This window comes from Peromyscus maniculatus, chromosome 5 (assembly GCF_049852395.1).
Source record: "Peromyscus maniculatus bairdii isolate BWxNUB_F1_BW_parent chromosome 5, HU_Pman_BW_mat_3.1, whole genome shotgun sequence".
NCBI classification, from domain to species: domain Eukaryota; kingdom Metazoa; phylum Chordata; class Mammalia; order Rodentia; family Cricetidae; genus Peromyscus; species Peromyscus maniculatus.
This window is the reverse complement of record NC_134856.1, coordinates 138,544,762-138,571,048: the sequence shown is the minus strand read 5'-3', so window position 1 is coordinate 138,571,048 and position 26,287 is coordinate 138,544,762. Positions and strand designations below refer to the sequence as shown.

The following is a 26,287-nucleotide window of genomic DNA, read 5'->3' as shown; positions in this document are numbered from 1 at the left end:
GGTTAACTGCAGAGTGACAACCGCATGGCAGGCATGGGCAGAACCTCCACCCAACAGGGACACCTTAAACATCCACGAGGGGCCGTAACCGGTAGGCGCCAGCCAGCCTCACCTCCTTGCCTCCCTTAAAGAATGTAATCCAATAGTGAAGTTCAGAGAGCACTTGTCGTGGGCTGGTGATTGGTGGCTGGTTCCATCCTTGCAAGGCTCGCTGCTCTCTCTCCTGCCTCTGGCTAAACTCCCCAAGGCTTCTTTCTCCTAAAGCATCACTGCACATGGGCGTGCTCCCTCCAGGGAAACCTGTGGGCCTTATCGCCCCTCTGGAAGCTCAGAACAGGAATTGCTTCAGCCTTTTGGGGCCTAACCCATGAGAAGAGCTACCAGATGTAAGCATATCTCCTCGCTCTTGCTGACTCATTGTCAGTGACAGACAATGTGCTGTGTGAACGATGATAAATGTGACGTGTTCTGCTGACGAAATCCTGGGCCCTAAGATCAACCATGTACTAACAGTCTGTTCCTCTGCCCTGGTGAGTCTCACATGGCTATGTGTGCTGGTTGACTTAAACAGACCTTGAGAAAGTCATGTCTGTGGAAGAATAAGAGCAGCCCTCAAGTCCATGTGATTCATAAACTCAAATGATGAAAAATTTCCATCTCAGATAGAGAGATAAGGACAATGTGAGTAGCTTTTGGAAAACAGGCAGACCCCCAACAGCACAGACAAGGGTATCCTTCCTCAAAGAATTTTAAAGCTGCTATTCGAAGTTGGACTGAGGTGGGCTGTGGTAGTTTAAATAAGAATGTCCTCCATAAGCTCATATATTTAAATATTTGGTCAGCAGTTGGTGGAACTGTTTGGAAAGGATTGGAGGTGTAGCCTTGTTGGAAGAGGTATGTCACTGAGGGCAGGCTTTTAGGTTTCAAAAGACTGACACCATTCCCATTGTGTTCTCTGCCTCCTGCTTAAGGATCAAGATGTGAGCTCTCAACTCTAACCCTCTGAAACTTCTGCCTTAGTTAGGGATGCTATTGCTGTTAGAGACACCATGACCAAGACCATTATAAAAGCACACATTGAATTTGAGGGCCCACAGTTTCCAGATGTTGGTATCCAATGGTCACCATAACAAGGCAACAGGAAGGCAGGCAGGCAGGCGTAATGCTGGTGTAGCAGCTAAGAGCTTATATCCTGATCTGCAAGTTGAAGGCAGAGAGAGAGAGAGAGAGAGAGAGAGAGAGAGAGAGAGAGAGAGAGAGAGAGAGAGAGGAAGGGAAGGGAAGGGAAGGGAAGGGAAGGGAAGGGAAGGGAAGGGAAGGGAAGGGAAGGGAAGGGAAGGAGGGAGGGAGGGAGGGAGAGAATACTAACTGAGATACATGGGCTTTAGAAACCTCAAAGTCCATTCCCCAATGTCATACTTCTTCCTATACCCATCCTAATCCTTCCCAAACAGTTTCACCAACTAGGGACCAAGTATTCAAACCTATGAGTCTATGGCAGGGGTGGGGGGAGCGTACATTCTCATGCAAACCACCACAGACTCTAAGCCCAATCAAATGCTTTCTTTTATAAGGTGCCTTGGTCATGATGTCTTGTGACGGTAGCAATAGAAAAGTAACTAAGACATGGAACAAGGCAGAGCTTCATCCTTGGACACTCTCTGAAGGCCTTAAGCCTCACCAACCAATCAGATTCATGGATCAGACAGGACTCCACCTCTCTTGGTGTTTTCAGTTCCCTCTTCAGTAAAACAAGGTCAATCCTGGGTGGTCTCTGCCCTCCTAGAACTTTGTTCTCTGTTTCTTTGTCAGACAGGCTCAGAAATGTTTTCTCTCCAGCCTGGATTTCTGATGGCCCAGGGGCTATGCTATGGGTATGAACTGATTCCCTTTGATGTTGCTCTCCAGGAATTCTCCAAACACACTCTCCTCACCCATGGCCTCCTTTAAATTCCTAATGAAAGTGTGAGATGTGGCATAAGAACCGAATTAGTGTTTCCTGTGTTCACCTCTCTCTCTTGCTCACTTCCTCTCCTTTGGAAGAGTGCGACTCCCCTCAGACTGCACAGCTGAATTCCCGAGGGACATGGGTGTAGTTCCTCACCTGGCAGAACAGATTTCCTTCTAGCTTCACAGGTTCTTTGTGGTTAAAGGCTCTCTGGATCTAGGCCCCAAGGGCTTATCACATTTCCATGCAATGGTGACTTCCTTCTTTATAGTCTCATCTGTTGGGGAAACAATTGTAATATCTGCCATTTTTATTGCTTTTATTGAAGGCTGTACTAGTTATAGTCATTGCTGTAAAAATAAATACCTAAGTAAAGCCACATGAAGACAGAAATTGTGTGTTTTGGTCTCAGGGGTTAAGAGGTTTTAGTTCACAGTCTTGCTAGGCCTGTGCATCTTGGTGGTGGAAGCAGGAAATATGTGACAGAGGCGCCTCAGCTCATGACAGAAGCAACTGAGGAAACAAACACAGGAAGGGATCAGACAACATAATTCTCAAGGACATGCCTCTTCCCCAGAGATCTTCCCCCAAATAAGTATTGCCTGCAGTTTGTAATTCCATTATATTTCAATCCCTTAAGGGCTTAATCTGTTTGTTGTATCAGAGCCCCCAGGATCCAATAATTTCCTAAAAGCACATTCAACTAGCAAACAAGCTCCCAGTACATCAGCCCTTTGGGGCATTTCCCACAAACAGGCCCCCAGCATATCATCCAGTATGGAACATTTCCCACAAACACACCCTCAGTACATCAGCCTGTTGGGGCATTTTGAATTCAGACCATAACATATTGTGATCTTTATAATGGCCACCAGAAGTAGTTTCTGTTTTCTTCATTTACAGATGAGAAACTGGGATTTCTAACATTCAATGTTTTGTCAAGGTCACACTGTAAGTGGTAGAGCTGGGTGTGAATTGTGTTTTCCGACTGCAGAGTCCACATGCTGATCACCATGTAGGACTGATTGCCAGAGCAAAAGACCTCAAGGGAATCATAACTGTCTGACTGATGAGCAGTGCTGAGTGCCAGGATGATGGGCAGTGCAGAGGTGTTTGCCCTGGGCCCACAGGATTCACACAGAGGAACTGCATGGAGATCAGCTTCAGCTAAGGGAGAAGGCATGGCAGGAGCTGCAGGCCCCTCTCTCAGTGTCTGGGATACAGAGATGGGGTCCTTTCTGTGGACAGAGCCACCACAGTTGCTGCCACTTACCACAGCAAAGGTGAGACGTGGAAACCAGAGCTGGAAGTGACATCACTCTAGCCTTCGCCAAGTGGCAAATTGGTAGCTATAGTGAAGTCGCCTCACGGTATACCCAGAAATGGTGTTCTACAGCTGTGCAAGAGTCTCCTGGTGGTGTTTGGAGAATTTCTGTAGAAAGTGCTCACACCGTGGCATGTGGTACCCATATGGAAGCTGCCCAGCGGCCCCAGGAGAGTGTAAGGCTGTGGAGGCTGCTCCAGACACTTGTGATGTGTTGAATGGGGCACCGGGGCAGACTGTACTGCTCTCTCTCACTGTCTCTGAGATGTCTGTGATGTTCTTTCCATGTGGGTACGTGATTTGCAGTGTTTTAATAGCTACCATTTTGCTCGGTTCAGCTATTGGGCGGAATGTGTGCTCTGGAGAGAAAACCCCCTGATACCTTTTAATGACTTGGAACAAATGGAGTTCTGGCTAGCAGCCCTTGGGCCTCTTATCTGTTTTAGGGATGCTCTAGTGTATGTATTTAGCTGTGTTCTTTGGGAAGCTAGGGAAACATCGACGGGGGCAGGGCAGGGTTTTGACTAACTTATCCCCCTTTTTTCTTCCTTAGGCAAAAGAAGGGGAACGTGGCTCACAAACACTGGGTTGGACCTTCAAATTTGGTGAAGTGCAAGCCCTGCCCCGTGGCACAGTCAGCGATGGTCTGCGGATCTGATGGCCACACATACACGTCCAAGGTTGGTCTTTATTGTTGTGCGTATTATAAACACCCCTGCACGTCTGTTTGCCAGGTTTCCATTCTCTGAGCAGGCAGCCTGGTTTTTCTGGGGAAGGCAGACTCAGAGATAGATAACGTCTGGCCAAGGAGGAAAAACAAAGTGAAATGTGATTGCAGTGGCTGAAGGCCAGAGCGGGGAGGGAGATGCACTCTGTCCAAAAGACTCATGCCACATTGCTTGACCCATGGAGAAACAGCCTGGGAGTTAGTGCTTCCGGTGAAGAAGGGGAGAAGTGGGGGGGGGGGGGCGCAACTCTAGTACTTCTCACTTCCTGCTGCACAGCTGTGTGCCTTCATCTGCCTTCCTGAGTCCCAGGGCAGTTTCCTAGGGTGGAGCCTATGGCTAGTGAGCTCTTATGGAGAATGCCTAGGTCACCCTGGGTCTCACTGCTGTGTGGGTCTCAAGCATTTCTGCCCCCCCCCCCCCCCGTCCCTCTCCAGCTGCACACAGTCTGTCAGGCTGTTCCTCACACCACAGACTCCTGGGAAGAACCCTCATGGCCTGCTATCTTCAGTCTTATTGGAGTTATCAAGAGATCATGGCCTCCCCAGCTTACATGCTAGGAAGACTGTCTTTTTGCTAATAGAACTTAGCTGAGGTTCTTGCCACTAGCTGAGTTCTCCAGAGTCAGACTCCCTCCTACTCCAAAATCCTAGGAGGGAACACCCATCCATCACCTCAGCATCTACTCCCCTAACACCTACAGGTGTGCCAGATACCAAGCCAAACATGGGTAGGGGCAGGCGAGTGCCACCTTGATCACTGAGAGGTCATAGTCTTGTAGAAGAGGCAAAAATAGACAAGTAATCAGCAAATGAATGTGTCATTTCAAATTTTAGCAAGCGCTGAAACACTGAGAGAGAAAAAAGAGGAGGCAGACAAGAAGGGGGAGGAGGAAGAAGAGGAACGGAGGAAAAGGAGGAGGAAGACATAAAAGAGAAGAGGGGAGAGGCAGAGAGGTGGGAAGAGACCTGATTTGGTAGGGATGACACTGCCGGTCCCTCTGTGAGAGGTGTCCTCTGAGCTAAGAGTAGGAGAAGATGTTCCCACCGGGAAGCATCATGTGTTTGCAGAGCTGATTAGACAACCAGGTGGCTCCCATGGTGAGGGGTGGGGTATGCAACATGAGGAGGAGGGTGTCAAAAATAGTCAGGGAGGGGACACTGACCAAACCAGAGGATGAAAACTTAAGGGCAGTTTCAGGCTTGCAAGATGCTGAGTGTTGCATTTGCCGTAAGAATGTGAAATCCTCAGACCAAAAGAGGCTAAGTAACAAGGATGGCTGAAGAGGAGATGCATGGATCTCCCTGGGAAGGGGAAATAAAGAGATTTTGTGGGTAGACTGGGGTGAGGTGGGAATGGGAACAGGCAGGATCAGGGTTGGGAGGGATGACTAGAATTGAGGGCATTTGGTGGACAACATAGAAACCCAGTGCAGTGGAAACTCCCTGGAATCTACGAGAGTTACCCTATTGAAGTCTCCTAGTAATGGAGGATATGGTGTCTGAACCTGCCATCTTCTATAACCAGGCAAGGCTCCCAGCAGTGGGACTGGGACATCAACCCAGCCTTGGAACCTTCAACCTGTAATCTGTCCTGCCTGCAAGATGTGCTGGTATAATGGTGATACAGAACCTGTGGGAGTGGCCAATCAATGACTGGTCCAATGGCAGGAGAGGGAGCCCACACCTGACACTGCCTGAATGACCAGGAACCAGAGGCAGGACAGCCCAGAGACCCAGGATAGAACCAAACATGACTGGGAAAAATCAATAGAATGATTCCTAGTGATTTTCTGCTGTACTCATGGAGCGGTGCCTAGCCTAATTGCCATCAGAGGGGTCACCCAGCAACTGATGGGAGCAGATGCAGAGACTCACAGCCAAACACTAGGTGGAGCCAGGGGAACCCCACAGAAGAGGGGGAGGAAGGATTGTAAGAGAGAGGAGCAGAGGACACCATGAGAACATAGCACACAGAATCAACTAAGCAGGGTTCCTAGGGGCTCACAGAGCCTGAAGTGACAAACACAGACCCTGTGTGGGCCTAAGCTAGGTCCTCTGTATGTAATATTATGTCATTTAGTTTGGTGTTCTTGGGGACTCCTAATAGTGGGGGTGGGGTGTCTGACTCTTTTGCTTGCTCCTGGAACCCTTTTCCACCTATTGGATTGCCTCATCCAGCCTTGATGTGACGGTTTGTGCCTAGTCACACTATAACTTGTTAGGTCATGTTTTGTGTTGGGAGGCCTGCTTTGTGACGTTGTTGAAGGAAAACAGGAGTGGATCTAGGGGAGAAGGGAGGTTGGGGGAGGGACTGGATGGAGGGAAACTGCAGTCAGGATGTAATGTATGAGAGAAGAAGACAAGAAAAAAAGAATGTCAAATCCTGAAGACACAAATGTAAATTCTTAGCCTTGCCAAGCATGGGGCACAGTGTGTGGTGAATGTTCAGTATCACTGGCCACAGAAGAGACAATTAAGACTTTAGCTGAGAGGAACTACAGAAGTCCAATGTTCATAACCTACCCTGGATATGACCAAGTTGGATGGATAGAGACATTTAAGTTACCAGTCATCCCCATCCTGGACCAAGTTGCTCAGTTACACACCTAGCCTGGGGTTATGGCAGAAAGCTAGATGTTGGAGATTCTTTATTTTATGGAAATATAACCTTGTGCCTGTGGATATGAGTAAGCCGTCTTCTCCTCTAGCCTCAGATAGGATGGCCATGAGCCACCAGTGAGAGACTAGAACTTCTTGGTTATCAATCCCTAGTCAAAACCTTTCCTCTGACCTCTGCATTTCACTCACAGAAGGAAATTAAAATGCAGCTCTCAGGACCCCTGAGCCGCAAGGCAGCAGTGACCTGTCTAATGCACTGGCCTAAAGTGCTGTCAGTTGTTCAAGACCTGTCTGGGAAATTTGCTGATCAAGGCCCTCCTGTCATCCTGGAATTGGCTTGTATACGGAGCAGGTGCTGCTTTCTGGTGCAGGTGGATAACTTGGTTAGAAGACAGAATTTGTCTTGGGAAGATCCCATTACAATGGCTCCTTACTTTTCAGAGAACTGGTCTCTACACAGAATTGAGCGAAGAAGCACTCTGTGGCCTTCCCCATCCCCAACACCATTCCCAGGGCAGGCAGTACCCTTCAATTCATGAATAAGTGGGATGAGTCTGTCTCCCAGCATTGCTTCAGAAATTGTTGTTAGTATGTGGTATGTTAATCATCTGTTGCTGTCATAAAATGCCTGAGACGATTACTTTTCACAGAAGTTTGTCTTGGCTGGTAGCCTCAGAAGTCTCAATCTATCGTCATTTGGCTCCATTGCTTTGGGCTTGTTCAGGCACAGTACAACATCGAGGAGACATGCCATAGGACAGAAGAGGCCTGTGGTAGCCACGAAAAAAAAAAAGAAAAGAAAAAAGTAGAAGGGACCTGAGACCCCATTATGAGAGCCCCCCTCCCACTATGAGCATACTCTGAGTCATCTAACTTCCTCTCTCTGGGCTCTACCTCCCAAAGGTCCTACTGCCTCCAGCACTGTCACAGACTGGGGGTCAAGCCTTCAACACTTAGGCTGTTGGGTATTCCAGATCCACACTACAGAATATGTTACACTAAGGTTCCTTGGGACAAGACTTGTGGAAGGCTCTGATGCCCTTGGCCTTCTGCCTGGGTGTATGTGGATCTACCCACTTCAGTGACATTAAAACTAGGAGGCAGCGTGGTGGGAGTGACAGCATCCCAGGAAAGATGGTGGGTCCTCTGGAGTTGTTTGTTTTTTCACTCTTTGGTTTTCTGCAGGCCCGCCACCCAGCTCCCAAATAACCACACACAGAGATGCATTCTTACTTATAAACGCCTGGCCTTTGCTTGGAATATTCCAGCTAGCTCTTCTTAACTTAAGTTAGCCTGTCTACTTTTAGCCTCTGGGCTTTTACCTTTCTCTATTCTATATACTTGTCTTTCCTGATTACTACATGGTTTGCTGTGTAGCTGGGTGGCTGGCCCCTGGAGTCCTCTCTCCTTTTCTTGCTCCTTCTCTCTAACGTTCTTCTCCTTCTATTAATTCTCTCTGCCTGCCAACCCTGCCTGTTCCTCTCTCCTTCCTCGCTATTGGCCATTCAGCTCTTTATTAGACTACTCAGGTGTTTTAGACAGACAAAGTAACACAGCTTCACAGAGCTAAACAAATGCAACATAAAAGAATACAACACATCTTTGCATCATTAAAACAAATGTTCCATAGCATAAACAAATGCAACACATCTTAAATTAATATTCTACAACAGTCCTCATCTTCTGCTGTGTTCCCTCTTAATGTAATATGTCAAATATGGTTAAGTCACGGCCCTGTACTGACTGCTTAAGGCCTCTGAGACGGAGACCACAATGGGACTCAGTAGGACTTTCTTCCAGAAGGCATATTTCCATCTGGTAGGGTTTACTACTAGGTATTTTATTTACTGCCCCTCAATACATGGCTGCTTGTTTATTGAGGTTCAAAAAGATGTTTGGGTCTTACAGACAAACCAAACCTTTGAAGAACATTAAAAGAGGGGGTCTTGCAGACAAACCTTTGAAGAATATTAATAGAGGTTCAGCTATTGTGAATGAATGGGTTAACTATTAATAAACAGTGGCTCCCTCTCTCATGGAGCTATGGCCTTTTGAAGTCATCGATATTGGAAAACAGAGACCAGATGAGACCATGGTGCACTTGTAAGCATAAGTGTTTTCATATCATGAAGTCCAACTTATAAAAATGGCCTGTCATGGCCAGGAAAGCCCACACCCCCGATGAGCAGTCACCACTTTACGGTTGAATTCTTTATCTCTTCATGATGGGTCTGACAGTTGTGGAGGGTCAGCAAAGGCAGAGCCCACTTTTCAGGCTGGCCGTGAGACAGGTGTCTTTCTTGGGGACACATCAACCAAGCTTTGCTTCTGTGTCTGCCTAGGATAGGTGGAGCCTTCTAGAACTGACAGAGGAGGAGATACTCAAGAATACCATTCTACAGCAGGTACTTCCCAATATTTCAACCCCAGAGGTACCGATGTAGTTCTGACTCCCCAGAACCTAAGATCAATGCATGAGGCTGCAGTCTTGACATAATATATGATGCTATATGGCAAGACAAAGCCAACACTGCGGCTCACTGCAGAGTGTGAAGTTGGCTTTATCCCTGAACTTAGCTTCTGGGTAGTTAGTGTCAGGCTACTTCCTTTACTGTCTTTTCTACCAGTCTTCTGTCCAGAAAAACTGATGCATTGCAGAAGTTCAACAGTTCTTGAATTCTTTATTCCTCAGTATTAGACATGGTGCATAATAGAGTCACTTGCAAAGGCCAAAATGGATAATGCTCTATTTGCATGGAACTCGTAAGGAAGACAGACACAGTGAAAAGCATGCTTAAATTATAGCAGGTAATTTGTCCCATGGGAGTTTATGTAATGGAGATTCATATGGTACCTTTAAGAGACCAGGCCTCATAAAAGGTAATTAAGTTATTGGGTACACTGATCTTGGGTGAGATTAATGGTGAATTTGTAGATAACTTCTCCTAAGAATGAGTTGTTTTATAAAGAGTAAGACTGGACCCCATCCTGGGCCATGGGCTCTTGTGTTGTAATGTTTTATCATCTTATATATGTCCTCACTGTGATGCCATCACCATGACCATTATGGTGCATATGGTAGTGAAGGGATCCTGTGAGCTGAATGAACTTTCTTCATACATTACCCACCCTTGGACATTTGTCATAGAGTTGGGTTAAGACAGTCATTGTTTGGATGAGGGGCATTGAAGGTACTATGTGAGCACTGAGCTTGGTCACCCCCACTAGTTTGGAGGACTAAGCAGTCATCTTAGAGAAAGTGCTGGTTGTTATTTATTAAGCAGCACAATGTATTTATTAAGTGGCACTGTTTACCATGGGAGAGAAGCCTCGAGGCACAATGAAACCCACTATAAGAGTTTATTAAGGGAAGGGAATGGAAGGGGTGTGCATAGATCTATGGAATGACTGTGCAGGAGGCAGGGCTGAGGAATAGGTGGAACCTGCTTTTATAGGTCCCCCACCCCCACCCTGCACATGTACATATGGGTTTACATAGCTATGCCACGCATACGCATAGATTACATGATCACACTGCACACAAATTACGTGATCACACAGTGTGCAGATTACGTAGGACTTAAGGCCCTGGGGTGACTAAGCATCTTGCCTGGTTACTGGACAGCGCATGTGTGGTCATGTAGCTGGGGGAGTGGCTAGGAATTCTAACAGTGGTGCTAGCAAGATCTTATGGTTGAAAAGAAACAGATATTGAAAGGAACAGGATCTGGATCCTTCATTCAGCAAAAAGGATGAAGGTATGAAGGATGAAAGAAAGCAAGGTACACGGAGGGGCTCATCCAGTATCAGTGTGGCTGGGTCACCTTCCAGGGAGTGGGGCGGGTACAGAAACTCCAGGCCTATAAAGCATGTGCTCCTGCCTTGCTGTCCCATGTGCAATTTCTAAAGAGGTGGGGGAGTATCTTTTTCTACAGCAACTCTTAACGCCACATCTTTCTCTTGCATCTAGATGTAAGTGAGCCAATAGCTGATTATAGAGAAATAATCAGCCACATTTAGTAATTTGAAGACCACAAGAAGGACTTTGGACTTTGCCCTGTAAGACTTGGGGGATCCCATTAAAGAGTCACGGTTTTGCATTCACCTGCCTTCATATAGGATAGGAATGTGTGGGATGGGATGGACAGACCTACTGACAGCGTTCAAGACTGGGACAGTGGTTTGTGACATGTGCAGAAAACAATCTAAAGTGGCACCAAGGAGGTTAGCCTGGCCTTTGTGACCGATAGATGTGAAACATATAAGGTTATCTCCGCTATGAGCTCAGCGCGCGAGGACACCTGCATATCCACCCTAGCTGAGCTTGTAGATATCCTGTCAGCAGCGTCTTGGCTGTGCCTGCAATGGTTGGAGCCCATCATTTGCAAATCCCTTTCTTTTCTGCTGCTCCCAGCAGAGCTGGGTGGCAGCTTATCCGATGGGAGGGGGTCCAGGCTGCTGCATTGGCTCTGTGATCATCTTCCATTCAGGTGGGCCAGCTATTCTACTTCTAGAAGGGAAAGCTAATTTAGAAACGGCAGCAGCTTCTGTGTGGTGCTCAGGTCTTGGAAGCTCAGAGAGGGTGGGTCCACAGGAGGGCTCGGCTGGGACTGTTTCTCATACAGGAAAATGATAAGCAATATGGCTTCCCATGCGGGTACGTTATATCCACGACTTTTCCCCATACAGGTGCATGATTTCCAGGACTGCAGCCCATGATAGTACAGAGAATGCAGGTCTCCTCACAGGGGTACATGGAATACAGTACTTCTTCCAATTTGGATACCTGGGCCAATTTGGCCCTGTCCCTGGAGGGAGTTCCATTGGCAGGATCTTTCCGGGGGACTTCACTGGCCACACTGGCGGAAGCTCTGCCGTCCACAAGTGCTCCTTTCCAGCCAGGACCTGGGGTGGCCTCTGAGGGGTCTCTTAGTGGCACAGGTTTCTGAAGAGTTAGCTCTGGCTGTTCTCTGGCACCTGCCAGCTGATAATTGGAAAACAAGCAGGGAAACACCCATCTGCTCTCGACCCTCCCCCACACCTTCCTTAAAAGCTGTTAAACAATTAGCAAATGGTTCATTTATGTCTAGACGCCCAAGAGAGATGCGGAGTTGAGAACTGCTGTGGAAGAAAATGTGGTCTTTGGGTTCTGAAAGTGTGCACGTGAGGGCGGAGTGGGAGTGCGTGCTTTGTAGGGCTGGCATTTCTTCCAGCACATTGCCGCCACAGATTATATTATCTTTGCCCAGGCATCTTAATAGTTTCTAGCAACCGCTACCAAGTAAAGGTCGTGTTTGAAGTTCTTGGCAAGTGTAGTCTCTGCTGGCCAGACTTTCCAAGAACAGGTAAGTCAGAGGATTGAAGCTGATTCGGGGTGTAGGCTTTTGAGGCTCCTCCGGCTGGCTGTAGGCACTGTTTTCAGCTTCTAGGATGTCTGACCTGTGGGCATTCCTGCCATGAAAGGCTCCTTCCTCTGCTTGGCTTGTCTCTAGTTGAGATTGGCAGTAGAGGTAGGCCTGTTCCCTGCAGGCCTGTGGCCTGTGAATGGTCTTCACTTGCAAATGGCTCCCGAGAGAGCCTTGCTGTTGATGAAGAAAATGAAACAATCGGGAACTGCAGGTAGGATGCAGGCCTTTGCACACACTGTGCTCAGGAGCCTGGTGAAGGCAGGAGAAGAGAAAGGCAGCTGCCTCCAGAGCCCCCCCCCCTTGAACAGCACTGTGAGGACAAGCGACCCTGGTCCACTCTGTCCATGCTCTAGCAGGACAGAGAGCAGACAGAAGAAAGAGAGCAGGAGAAAGAGAGCAGACAGACCCCAGAGAGGAACAGCCTGATAAATGGTCTGGAGTCCAATTCATGGCTTTGATTTTCTGTGCATAGAAAAGGCCAACAGTAGAGGCTTTGTGATTCTGGAGAGTTACGTGGTGGCTTCTAGCCAACTCTTAAGTGATTTTGCTTCATACATTAGAAAATTTGAGGTTTCAGGAGAAATCCTGTATGAATGGCAGATGCCCCAATTTCCCTTTCCCCTCAGGCCATGTTCATTTACAACTTCCTGTCTTAGTCTGGGGGAGTCAGATATCATTTGGTAATGAGAGCTCATTTCTGTGGTTACCTTCAGCTATTTTAAATAGGCTTTTTACTCTAGTTTTATTGCCCCCGCCCCTGAAAGACCTTCCACAAGGAGTAAGTTTAAACATTATTTAGAATATTAACTACATATTCAGGAAGCTATGGATTCTAGGTGCTATGACAAAATCTTAGATGAAACAGGCTTAAGCACTGGCTTCTGGTCCACACAGAGGTGACACAGCTCTGAGGCGCTGCCTCCAGACTGGGGTTTCCCAGGACCCATTTGGCTTGGGATTCTGTCATCCACAATAATAGGAATAGTGAGGCTTTGCCTATGGGTGTAACATGGCTTCTGTGCCCATCCAGTACAGTCAAAACAGACAAGAAAAATGGGGACCATCCGGCAGTCATCAGCCTCACCTGTTCATGGCTCATTAGCCAGAATTATGCCATAGGCCCCAGCAAAGGAGGTTAGAAATGTAGCTTTAATACTAGGCAGCCATGTGCCCATCTGAAATTTGACAGCTCTCTGAAGGACAGATGAACATGTTATCTCACAGTGGCTACCATGGTGACGTCTCAGAGTACTAAGAGGACAGGAATACTTGCTGAGGCCGTGTTGAATACTATATGTTGGGCTTCTGTGCCAAATGGTGTTTTGAGTCTCTGTTATTTCAACAAGTTTTCAAAACACCATGAGTTGGTTAGTCTTTGACACCTTGATACAAGCTCCAGTTGTCTGGTAAGAGGGAACCTTAAAATTGAGAAGATGCCCCCATCAGTTTGGTCTTTGGGCAAGTTTTTAGGGCATTTACTTGATTAATGATTGATGTTGGAGGCCCCAGCCCACTGTGGGTGGTACCATTTCTGAGTAGGTGATCCTGGTGTGTGTGTGTGTGTGTGTGTGTGTGTGTGTGTGTGTGTGTGTGTGTGTGTACATATGCAAGGTAAAATGCTATGGGGAACAAGCCAGTAAGCAGAGTTTGTCCATGGTCTCAGTTCCTGCCTCAGTTCCTGCCTCCAGGTTCCTGCCTTGAGTTCCTGCCCTGACCTCCCTGAAGGTTGGACTATAAGCTATAAGATGAAATAAGCCCTCTCCTATCCAAGTCACTTTTGGTCATCATCCTTATCACAGCAATAGAAAGCAAAGTAAGACCCACACTCAGGAGTAAATAACCACTGTTGACCCCAAAGTGAAAGTTGAGGGAGGGAGAGAAACAGCTAAAAGATCTACGTGGTTGAGAAGCATCAGAGTCATATTTGAACCCCAGTCTGACTGGGGTCATGGCTTTTACTTTGCAAATAAAATTCCACCAAAAAGCTTTAGAATACCAGCTCTATCAGCATAACACTTCTGACTTTAAAATGACAGGAACATATACCTCAAATTTAGGTTAAATGACAGAGGACAGCCAGGCCTTGGCAAGGAGGTGGGGAAACTCATTGGGTAGCCTGGGCTTTTTCCCATCCTGGCTCTGCCTGCCTTCATGCTACAAATAGTCTCTCTCTCTTTGCAAAGAAGGTGGGTTTTGAAACCCTCAAATTACCTTGTTTTCACATTAGAAACTTCAAGGAAATTTACCCTAGCCTGTGCTAGGATCTCAGGGAAGGCCTCTAATTGGCTCATTTTGAATCAAATGCCTTCTCTTAATCAAGTCCTTGTCCTGCCTAATGAGGCTATGTGTGTGGCCTGCTCTGGCCTCGTGAGCCCCACTTCTCTATGATCAAGCGAAAGACTTCTTTAATAGAAGAAAGGCAGGAGACCACATTTTAGACTGGGCACATTTAAAAGCACCTGTCTGGTATCAGATGTGGTAGCTTCTTTGGGGTCAACAGCTAAGTAGCATTAGTTTGAGCCAGTGTAAGATTGTTTAAGGCCGTGTGTGTGTGTGTGTGTGTGTGTGTGTGTGTGTGTGTGTGTGTGTGTGTGTACACCATATGCATGCATACATGCTACATGCTTGAAGGCCAGATGAGGATGTCTGCTATCCTCCACTATCATCCTGTGCCTTCATTTTTTGAGACTGTATCTCTCACTGAGCTTGAGGCTTGCTAGACAAACTGGTTGGTGAGCTCTTGGGATCTGTCCATCTCCACCTCTTAATGTTGGATACAGGCCCAGGAGACAGTGCCTGGCTTTTATGTACGTGCTGAAAGTTCAAATTCCAGTCTTCTTCTTGCATGGCAAGCATTCTTATCTACTCAGCTATCTCCCCAGGCCCAGCAGGAATAATACCTGTAGAAAGACAGTGATAAAAGGAGACTTTTATACCCAGAATGTTTCCTAATTAAAGGGGGAAATCCCTGAAATGTAGAGTGAGTGCTGGTTGAATGCAGAATTCTTTGAAGACATTCGGCCTAATTCTTAAGACTTTCTGCAGAACATGGGGCCCATTTATCTTCAGTTCTCTTCATCCTTTTTTCTTTTTAGACATGCCAAGATAACACTGTCTTTTTGGCTCCTGGGGATGAACTTTTGGGGAAAATGATTATTGTAACATTTTCAGGAAGCACAGATGTTCAGATGCCATCCATAACAAAAAGACATCCATGGATTTACCTAGATTTCTTCAGCATGCAGATTCTTCATAAAGTTACAGCAGAAGGAAGTGATTCAATTAACTATTTCACTACTTATTTCTAGGTTCTTTATGCAAACACATATTTAACTGAGATTTGAAAAATAGATTTTTATTTCTTCTTAGAAACTCCAAGTAAAGCATCATGTAATTAGTTAATCCTTTTGTTAGAAACACATTAAGGCGAGGGGGCCTCTTGCTGTCAATTCTGCTAAACACACAGTTGACCTATCTGATGAAGCACTTACCTGAGCACAGTGAGGCTCGGTGCCCTTCATCAGCACGTCAGAAGATGAATGAGATAAAACTGCAAAGTACCTGGGACTCTACCTTTTTACTGTTAAAAAGATGGAAAAGGTCCCTGGCCAGAATGCTACGCTCAGTGCTATAAATCTAATTAAGTCGTTACAAATAACTTTAATTAAGTTATCATGTAGCTGTTTTTTTTAAGGGAACAAACAAAACATTCCCTTTGGACATATTGTTCACATGAGTAAAGCCATGGGTCTTTCTCAGTGTTTTCCAAGAGAACGGTTCAGCCTCAGAGTCGGCAGTACCTAGAGAATTCTGCACATTTCTCAGGCCTTGGACTAGGATCCATATGTCATGTGAGGGAATTAAGGAACTCCTCATTCTTTATTAGAATTTGGTTAGAACTTATCACAACTGTTCCATGTTTGAATGTTATGACTGTAAGGATGCTCTTACTTCTACAAAAGCATTATTTTCCCTTTTCTGGAATCAGTGAAAATTAGGGGATTTTTGTTGTGTCTCCTTCAGTTTAGATGACTGTGCTCAGAGCCTCCTGCATGAGTTAGAAGTGGAAAGGTGCTTTCCAGGAGTGGGCAGCTTTCCTGGACTGCTAGGTCCAGGCCCGTGAGATGCTCAGAGAACACACTCCAGCCACTAGGGAAGTTCTGAAGCCCAAAGTTCTGATGTTCTTCCACATTCTCCAAAGCCATAAGAACTGCTTTGGCACTGAAGTCTGTAGGTAGAGTTTTTGTTAGGTCTGACAGCTCCAAAATAAACTCACAGAAACTTATTATTAATTATAAATGCTCGGCTGATAGCTCAGGCTTATTACTAACTGGCTCTTAAAACTTAAATTAACCCATTCCTATTAATCTATGTGCTCCCCCAAGGCGCATGGCTTTTACCTCTCCTGCATGTCCCACTTCCTTTCTGTCTGACTGGTAACTCCTCTGACTCCACCCTTCCTCATCCCATCATTCTCAGTTTGTTTTTCCCACTTAACCTTAGTCTACTCATCTGTAGGCCAGTCAGCTTCTTTATTAAATCAGTCACAGTGACATATATTCACACAGTGTAAAGGAATATTCCACAGAAGTCTATTGGCCTTTTCTCTAATGCCACCCTAACCCCAACCTCTATCTAGCAGAGTGAATGGCAGATAATGGCATGTATCAGTCAAGGTGGGATGTGCCAAAGGTGTCCCTGTGCAGGATTAGGACAGTATCTCCCCTGCTGTGTTTAACCTTTTCTTCCTGAAAGCTGTCTGGGTCAGCCACTTGGGCCCCCTTTAGAAAGAACCAATGCACACCCCGAAATGATGCTATGCAAAAGAGCGGTAAAGGTAGAATAGAGAGCATGTACCTTTTTATTATAATATTTTAACATTTATTTGTTTGTGGCAGACTTTGAACTCATGGCCATGCGGACACTAAGCACAACTACTGTTTGGCAGCATTCCTAGCCAGCTCCTAGGATTTTGTACTTAATTCACAATGATGGGAGAGAATAGATTGAGCCTCCCTTGCCCATCTCTATTCTAGCAGGAAAAGGAGAAACCATGTTTCTGAGATTTTAGCTATAAGGTTCAACCTAAGTGTGTCTCCTCAGTACATCCCCCTGTTCCCCTCACGCCAGATAATGCTGTGTCTTTCTTCTGAATGTCAATCACACCATGTGTTTTCTTCTTGGAGTATGTTGATTGCCTTGCAGGAGCTGTCTGAGTGCCTGTATTAATCCAAGTGTATGATAGTCTGGAGATACCCCAGCCCTCTGATAGAAAGTCCTAGATATAATGCATAAATCATTTTGAGTGATTAATCTTGGAAAATTTAAGACAAATCCTGGTTCAGGAGAGAAGGGCACTAAAAGCCAGGTAGGATGCTGACCCCTGCCTTGCAGTTTAGGGTGGTAGAATGATAAACCAGTCAAAAAGCACTGGGAAGAGCATTATGCAGAACAAAGAGAATTCGTTAAGTCCTCGGTGGGATTAGAGACAAAAGCCCATAAATAAATCTAGTATCATCTGGGTATTCACCTTGAGTTTGAGGTGGTTTAGGGTTTAGGTTTTGTTTTGTTGTCTGTTTGTTTTTTATCTGCCTGGTAGTGAATCAGGATTACAGGAGCACTTGTGAGTCTCAGCTTAGACTTTGGATAGAGAATAAGGGTAAATCGGTAATACTCTAACAAAGAGCCCACATGCACTCAGGGATGGCAAGCATGGCTCAGACAACATCTAAAGACATACGTAGGACAGAGGGATGAAGTAGTGAGAAGGGCTAGCGGTTGGCAAACTGTCCTGTGGTTCACACACACCAGGGATTTCAGCTTGGGTGGGCAGTTCGTATTCATATTCTTGGCATACTACAGGAGATAGATACCTCCAATGGTCCTGAGTGGGAAGGCATGAGGGGGCCTGGAAGAACTAGCATGAATCCCTCTGCAGTACTGAGTCCACACCTGGAGGCTTCACAGCACCCCCTCCAAACCCTGCCAGACAGACTGGGATTCTTCAGAAGGAAGTAAGCTGCTGTGAGGGATGATATAAGCAATAAAGAGCAGAATTAGACCCCCAAGAGATTGAGTGACAGACTTTCAGATCCAGACTGTAAAGTTCAAATGCTCAACATGTTTAAATACAAAAGGCAATTTAAGACTTAGACAATGAATTACACATTTATCAAAGGCTGCTGGGCTAATTTGAAATGTCTAGTATTGAAAGATGAAATTATGAAAAGCATCTCTTGATAAAGAAAACACCCATCTACACTATTACACCAGTGCTCCAGCCCCTTATCCTAAATTGTCATAGCTTAGGTAGTCCCTCAGGAAAGACAGTGGTCAGTTCATGAAGGGTTATCCTCCATAACCCGAGTTCCCTCCCACTGGTCTGGGTGGAATGTCTCCCAAAGGGTGCTGTGTTGAAGGCCTGATCCTCACTCATCTGGTGCTGTCAGGAGGCCATGGAACCTTCCAGGAGTGGAACCCGAGGAAGCCACTTAAGCTTCCTTAAGCCTTCAAGGCCATGCTCTTGAAGGCTCCCAGCTCTGTCCTCTGTCCTTTGCTTTCTGGTCACTCTGAGTTGAAAAACTGTGCTCGAACACTTGCCACACCCCATGACATCATACCTCTCTGTGGTTCCAGAGCAGTGGCTCCAGCCACCGTGGACATGTACCCACATCGTCTTTCCTCCTCCTTTGATTCCTTGGGCATCTGTCACAGCCATAGAAAGCTGACCTAACATGAGACCTACTTCCCACCGCTACTACACTGAGAAATTCCATTCTTGACATCTGAACTTCTCAGGGACACATTCAAACCAGAATACCATAGAATTTAAAATACACCCAGAAACAAAAAGGCATCAATTATTGATACATATAACAACATAATACATATTAAAATAATTATGTGGAGGAAAAACAGATCCAAAATAGTATTGATTGCATTAATAAAATCTTCATAAACTGTAAGCTAATCTTTACTGATAGGATAAATCAATGCTTATCCATAGTAGGGAGGCAGTTGGAGAAGAATAAAAAGGAGGAATTTCAAAGGGTATGAAGAAAGCTTAAAGGACAATGGTATGCTAGTTATCTAGATTATGGTCATTATTTTATACGTGAATATACATATTTATACTTACCAAACCTTCTTGAAGTATATACTTAAAATATGTAGACTTTTATATATTGATTATACATCAGTGCGTGTAGGGAGCCGCCGTTCTAAGATGGTGCTGACTTCCTGGTAGCCCAGCTGTAAACAACTCCATAATTGGCTATGCTCCTAGGACTACGTGTCCTAAGATCCGCGCATGCACGAGTATGGTAATTGACTCCATGTCCTCAGCCTATCCCGTGGCTCCCCGTGCTTGCATTCTGGCGGGACCCAATCACAGTATGGCACGTTTGCCTGATTCCCTATATAAGCAGCTGCAATTCAGTTCTCGGGGCCCCTCACCTTCAGCTCTCCCTTAATCAAGAGGCGCTCCAATAAAGTGTGATCTGAGAAGAATCCTCGAGTGGTGGTCGTTCTTCCTCACTGGCCGAGGAGCTCGCCGCAAGTGCGACTGACTGTTTAAATGAATTTTTTAAGAATTCAAGTCAAGAGGGCCGAAGAGGTGGCTCAGAGGTTAAGAGCACTGGCTGTTCTTTCAGAGGACCATGGGTTCACTTTCCAGCACTCACATGGAAGCTCACACCTGTCTGTAACTCCACCTCCTGGAGGCTGACATCTCACACAAACATACCTACAGGGAAAATACCAGTTCACATAAAATTAAAAAATGAAGTTTAAAAAAAAAGGATTCATGTCGAGCCTGTGGGATATGTTCAAGGTGCAGCACATTCTTGCAGTTGCCCACCATAGACTCTGTATTTCTCAGTTGGTGGTTGGCATCATCCGTGAGTTAGAAAGACTTCACTGTTCTTCCATCTAGTCTGGTAACAGAAGAATGGAATTGATGCTTTCCAAATGTTTTTCTTCCCTCCATGCAACTCTGAAGGTCACAAAAGCTGTGGCTTCCCACGAGAACACTCCATCACTCCAGAGTCTCCTCTCAGGGACAAACTGCTCTTGAAGCACGTCTTAGATTTTAGCATCCTTCTAGGTAGGACACCTGCTTTCCATGGGGCGAGGTTGCTGTTTCCTCCATTGTTTGGAGGAAGAGGGTTTGGGGATGGAACACCAGCCACAAGAGCCAACTGGTGAGTGGCAGGTGCTGCAGAGGAAGACTCTTGGTGACTTATATACATCTGGTGGCCCTTCAGAGAATGCTCACTTAGGTGGTGGTGGGGGATTGTAAAGTTCTGGCCAGGTAAATGTCTGAGATAAGAACCAGTGGCTGGTAAGGGTGAGGCTAGGCTCCCTGATCAGTGTGAGAATGTCATTCATCCTGTAGGTGACAGAGAGGCAAGGGAAATGCTCTTTTAGGAGACCACATGATTGACAGAGGTTGCTTTGTCTTCTGACTCTATGGGGCTGTAGCTCCATTCACTCAGGCCTGTAAGTCTCCACATCTAGAGAAGGCCACAGACTTTTCTGGAGCCTGCCTTGGGCCCCTCTCCTGAGGTGGCCCTCTGGAGTCACAAGCACATTTGCTATGTCCTGGGACCCTGCTGGTTACTGGTTCTAGTCCCAGATTGCTCTCTATGTCTAGAGAAGGCAGACATGGAAACAGATTGTGATTTGGATGTAAAACAGTAGACAAACAGGTAGGAGGAAGCTGGTGCATCAGTCATGGCTCAGGCCTTGTCCAGAGGTCTACTTCTCTGTGTTCCAGTTTCCTCCTCTGCTGAAGGGTCTTTGTGAGAAGCTGAATTAATACAGACTAAGTTATCAGAACCTTGTAAGTCCTGTAGATATGCCTGTAGTATTTTAATAGTTTCTCCCCAGTCTCCCCTCTGGCCCTAGATGATCAGGTTTCCTTCTGTTCCCACATCCATGAAGTTGTGCCATACTCTGAATGGATAGCAGGGACCTCTTGTTGAGTATATAATCTGCAGCAGTCCTTGGTTGTGGCAAGAATGCTTTTCTCCTTGGTGACTTCATCTCACCACTCCCAATCCAACATGATAGATGCTCAAGCTTTTCTCTGTAGTGATTCTCAGGGTCATTGTTGTTCATTTGACCAGTATGTAGCAAGCAAGGTCAGGTATGGGAGTTCCTGTGTGAAGTCAAGGTGGGCCTGCATTTAGAACTGCCTTGCCTAGTTTTGTGAAGGGATGGCAGGAAGTGGATTAAACCCCACCCAGCTCTGCAGGTGTGAATGTCTGCCTGCCTGCAGGCTCAGTGTGGCATCACTTCATCCCTGTCTGCCATTTACTCATGTGCTTGCTGAGTCCCTCTGATGTGCTCAGCATGCGTGCAGGTGTGTGGACCGAGGCAGCTGCACTTTACAGAGCCTGCAAATCAGGAGGAGCTCTTTGGGCTTTGCTGAGGTCTTTGAGCCAATGTTCACTGTTTTGTTGCTGTGTTAGCCATTCCTGTGCTGGTTCATGTCTGCCAGATGTGCAGGGGAAACCACTCAATGGAGAGCTCTTCTTGGGAAGCTTCCTCAGGAGTTGAACAAGGACAACTCTCTACCCACAGGATCATTGACCAGGGTCTACTCCAGAGCCACCTCCAGGTTGCGACTTTACCGCCCTTGATCTGACCATGCCACCTTAGATCCTCCCTTTTGACCAAGTAGCCTTGGTCTGGGAATACTAGGAGTCAAGCTCTACTGTGTCTACCGTGTGCCTCTGCTTTTCTTTGCTGCTACAGTTATGACACCAGTCCACCAGGAAGGGCACTGTCATCAGGTCCCTTCTTCAGATAGTGCAGAGGAAGAGAGAAGGCCGAACGACAACAAAGAGAAAGGGTAGGAGGAAGAGACTCAGTGACACTTCCAGAGTCCCTTAGTCCAAGACAGAAGAGCCAGCTTCCAGGACAGCGTCATCCTGACTCCCAAAGACTATACAGAAACAATCTCAATTCAGAGTCATCTATGAGGCCACTTAGGAATAGGAAGTGTGTGTGTGTGTGTGTGTGTGTGTGTGTGTGTGTGTGTGTGTGTGTAGATATATGTAAATACACACATATCTTACAAGAAATATTGTTGCAGACTCAAGTTCTGTTAGCCTTGTCTTGGCAAAGAGGTACAAATGACAACATGGGACAGTTAGCAGTACTTAGATTCAGTTATACTCCCCAATTTGTTTTCCAGGGCCACCTATGGACTGTGTTTGAGTGATAAGGGCTTCTGCTAAAGCTGTGTCTGTGTTAACCCCGCCCCCTTTCCTTTCCCAACATCTGATTGGACCTGCCCAGTCCCGAGCCCATAGTGGAGCTATGGGGAAGGAAAACAATGAAGGGCTCCATCTCTGAAGACAGTAACTCTTCCAGTTGCCTGAGCCTCTGTGTGGTACCACTTCCCATGTACCTGACTCAGAAGTGGTTGTCATGGAAACTTTTTTTGTTTTTATTTTGGTCTTGGGCCATGGTCATTGTCTTATTATAGATGCCTGGAAAGAGAAGACCGTGTGCATGGAAAATAAGGACAGTGTATCACTTAGCAATCTCAGGGGGCAGAGAGAGGCTGACGACCAGTGGGCTGCAGCACCCCTCAGGGAGGGTCCCCAGGTATCCCACCCCACTACCCTATCATAAGCAGAGGACTTCTGTCACATATCCTCGGTTGTCAGTCTCCCAGACTCTAGTCCCAAATGATCCCACCCCCACCCCCACTTTCATCCCCCCCCCCCCCGCTAGGCGGGCTGCCCCTTGCTCCCGCCTGCCTGCCCACCGCCCACACAGATTCTTCTGCTCTGTTGATACTGAAGAGTTCAGCTGTGGGAGGGAATAAGGGTCCCCGAGGTCGCTTGGTTTTCACAGCTCATAGCCTTCCTTGATTGCACGTCTTGTAGATCCACATTTTTATCACTGTATCTGTCATTTTTCCTGGTTTGCCATTTCAGTCACTCAAAACAGCGTTGCTGTATTGCTTTGGAATCTCTTGGGCTTTTTTCTTTCATGAGGTTTGCATCAACCCAAGGGTAATAATAGCTAATGGCAGGAATGGAGAGCGGCATGTGACTACAGTATGCTCCCCACCATCAGGGCCTGTCTCTCAAGGGAGCAGTATGGGGAGCAGGGAGGTGGCCATGGGTCCCAGTTCACCCTGTGCCTGGGGCTGCCCATCAGCAAATTCCATCCTCACAACCACTGTGTTTTGCATGATTCTATCTGTATATTAACAGGTAACGTCACTAGCATCCTTATAGAGGGTTTTCCTTGCCTAAGCATGAGTAAATAGTGTGGACCTGGAATTGAAATCTAACTGAACTGAAACAGTTTGGCTTTCTGTAACCTGCAGTTTGTAAAGGGTTACCTTTCCTGGTTTAATGAGTGAGTCAGAGTATCCTGGTGCTTGTTTAGAAGGGTGCTGAATGGCCTATTAGAGTAATTTGCTTAGATATTGATTGGTACCTCATGCTTAATGTGGCTAAACAGAGCTCTTGATTTTCCTTGTTCCCAGGACCCTCACGAGCTTGCTGATGACCCCATGCTCCAGTCCCCCTTGCACTGTGACTCAGGTCAAGCACCTTGGGGTCATCTTGACTCTGTTTTTCCTTTGTTCCCTGTAGCCAGTCCTGGTCAACCTTGCCATCTTTGCCCATGGACTATACCACGTGTTTGAGTGCTAATCATCGTTTCCTCTATCCCCATTAGTGGTGCAAGCCATCGCCTGGCATCCTTACTGGTCTCTGTTTCCATCAATATTTGATTGCAGGCTGTTCTTCACAGGAAGGTGGAGAAGAATATCCTTATTCTGCTTCCCCAGCTTCTGCCCCCTGCCTTGTAGCTTACTGTGTCTCTCTCTCCGTGACTCTGATCGACTACTGTGCAGGCATGCTTCTTTCCCACGTGCTGAACTTGCCTCACATGAGGGCTTCACACACACTGTTCCCTCTGCATCAACACTGTCCTCCTGGAGCGTCCCATATCTGGCTCCTCCATGCTGCCCTGGTCTTAGCGGGGAGTTTGTCTCTCCTGGGAGACCCTCCTTGAGTTCTCCCAGTATAACCAGCTTCCCCCAGCCTCATTTCCCTCCTCAGCCGAGAGAGGCATAGTAGGAGGAAACATGATCTCACCTGGGCAGTCCTAGAAGCTCCCTTAAGGACCTGATGACTGACTTGCATAAAGGAAGGGCTTCCAGTAAATCTGGATCATGCAGAAGCACAGAGGAAGAGCAAGCCCTGGGTACCACGCCCTTCCCCTTGCACAATTGCAACCCAGCTTAGCACTGTTTAGCAGGATCCTTTGTATCTCAAGCACCCACTGTAGTGCCTAGCAGCTAATGAGGCTCACTGAATGTTAGTGGGAGGATGGGATGGAGCAGAGGAGAGTTAGTCTTTGGGAAGATGAAAGAAATGCCCTGCAAGCTGTCGAGTTTGAATGTCGAGTCCTCGGACTCATAAAAGCTGAATCATGTACTACATGTATCTGTGTATCTCATGTTATCTCTTTTGGCCAGCTCGCCTGTGTCCCTTATCCCTGCTTGACTCTTGACCATAGAGTGCAGAACATCCAGAGGACCTGAGGTCCCATTGCATGCCTTCTGCCTTTTTCCTGGTCCTGGCTCAGTTCCATGGCTGGATTAGTATGTAGAGAGGTGGGCAGGGAGGGAGTTAGACTGGAATCTGAAACAGAGCCAGAGAGTAGGATAAGAAAGAGAAAGTGTTTCATGAGCACAGGTGCCTGACAGGCTCAGGAGACTCGCCTTGCATCTTGTCAAAGCTCTTTGCTTAAAAGCCCAAGGGAACAAAGACATTTCCCTTTAAAGAAATCTGCCTATTCACTATATGCCACGGCCCCTTTCCTCTCTCAGCTTGGAGGCTATGGAACGTTTGAGAGGTGTCTCATACTTTCGAGATGAAACTCTACACAGCATCTGGACTTGACTGGTTTCTACTATTCGCTACTGCTGCCAGCAGAAAACCTGCCCGCCATAATCTCACTGAGTTCCTGGGGAAGGGCTCAGACCTGCTACCTGTGCTGGGGAGGGAGCTCCAACTTAGCTTCCATGTTGTTTTTGTTGGCAGGACACTGAGCACCACTACAGCAGAAGGTCAAGTGCCCCCGAGGAGTCTGTGCTTACATGCTAGATGTGATCTGATCTGCAGAGAAAGGGAGGGTAAGGGATGGCCACAGGCACAGCCCAGGGTGCTGTTCTTTCTCACACAGACATTAAAGGGAGGTGCTCCCGGCCTCAGAGATGTATCTGCTGGCTAATTACATCCCTGCAAGAAGTTTAGAAATTGCACAGCAATTTTGATGACAAAAGAATGAACTTGAAATTGCCATTTCACAATTTGCTCTTGAGGCAAGCTCAACCCTCTTTCATTGAAATACAACCTTAAACTAGCAGCCTGTCTTGAGTGGGATTATGGTGTTTTGGTAGAGAAAGTATCACTTAGGTTTGTGTTGTTTTAAGTGACAGATCATCTCTGGGTTGGTTCTGCATCTTCATGGGATCATGACCAAGTCAGAAATAAAACCTGTTCCAGGTGTGAGATTCCCATTCCCACCCCAGTATCTCCAGTGAGCACTGATTGGCACAAGTGTTTAAATCCACCCAGTGCTGGACATATTTGTCTTCTCCTATAGGTTGAAGATTGGATCCCTCCCAAACTGCCTATCTCATTTGCCTAGAACACAAAGCCTCACCCAGAGAACAGTTTAGGGTTTGAGAATACCCTCTTCTTCAGTCAGTAGAACTTTTCTGACTCTAGAAGTCCTGAATCAAACACGTGCCAATCACCAGCGAAGTGAGGGAGGGGCCTTCACCCTTAGGATCCAGTAACTATAAGGACACTCACAGTGAAAATGGACAGCAGAGGTTTAGTTCTTACAAAGTCAACGTGTGAAACTGTGTTAGGACCACAAAACTTCTTAACCCAAGGCTTTACAGAGTGCGTTTAGAAACTTACGCTTCAAAAAAACTATCCTCAATTTCTATACCGATGTCATTATCATTAAAAATAGTGTATACCTGATATTTTCAATATCATGACCATATCCCTACAGACGGTATGGAGGGGTCTCTCTAAGCTCTCAGGCTGGCAGTTGTAAGGACTGCTAAAGGCAACTGGCTGATAAGGACACTGTCTTCAGAAAGGCTTGATGCTGGCCACACACAGAGAGTCCTTACAGTTCCACCCACTTGGCTGACCCTTCCTCTCCATGGCCCTTTCCCCTTTCTGGTCCACCAGAAACCAAACCAA

The 26,287-nt window shown here is 46.6% G+C and overlaps 1 protein-coding gene across 2 annotated transcripts in view; it reads left to right on the top strand.

The window, feature by feature from the left end:
- The window catches only part of Spock1 (SPARC (osteonectin), cwcv and kazal like domains proteoglycan 1), a 494,127-nt gene that overhangs the window by 363,586 nt on the left and 104,254 nt on the right, over positions 1-26,287 (top strand). For both annotated transcript variants that reach the window (XM_006976754.4, XM_076573439.1), the window contains exon 5: positions 3,826-3,952. In XM_006976754.4, the coding sequence (XP_006976816.1) occupies positions 3,826-3,952 (127 nt within the window). The remainder of the gene's footprint in view (positions 1-3,825; positions 3,953-26,287) is intronic.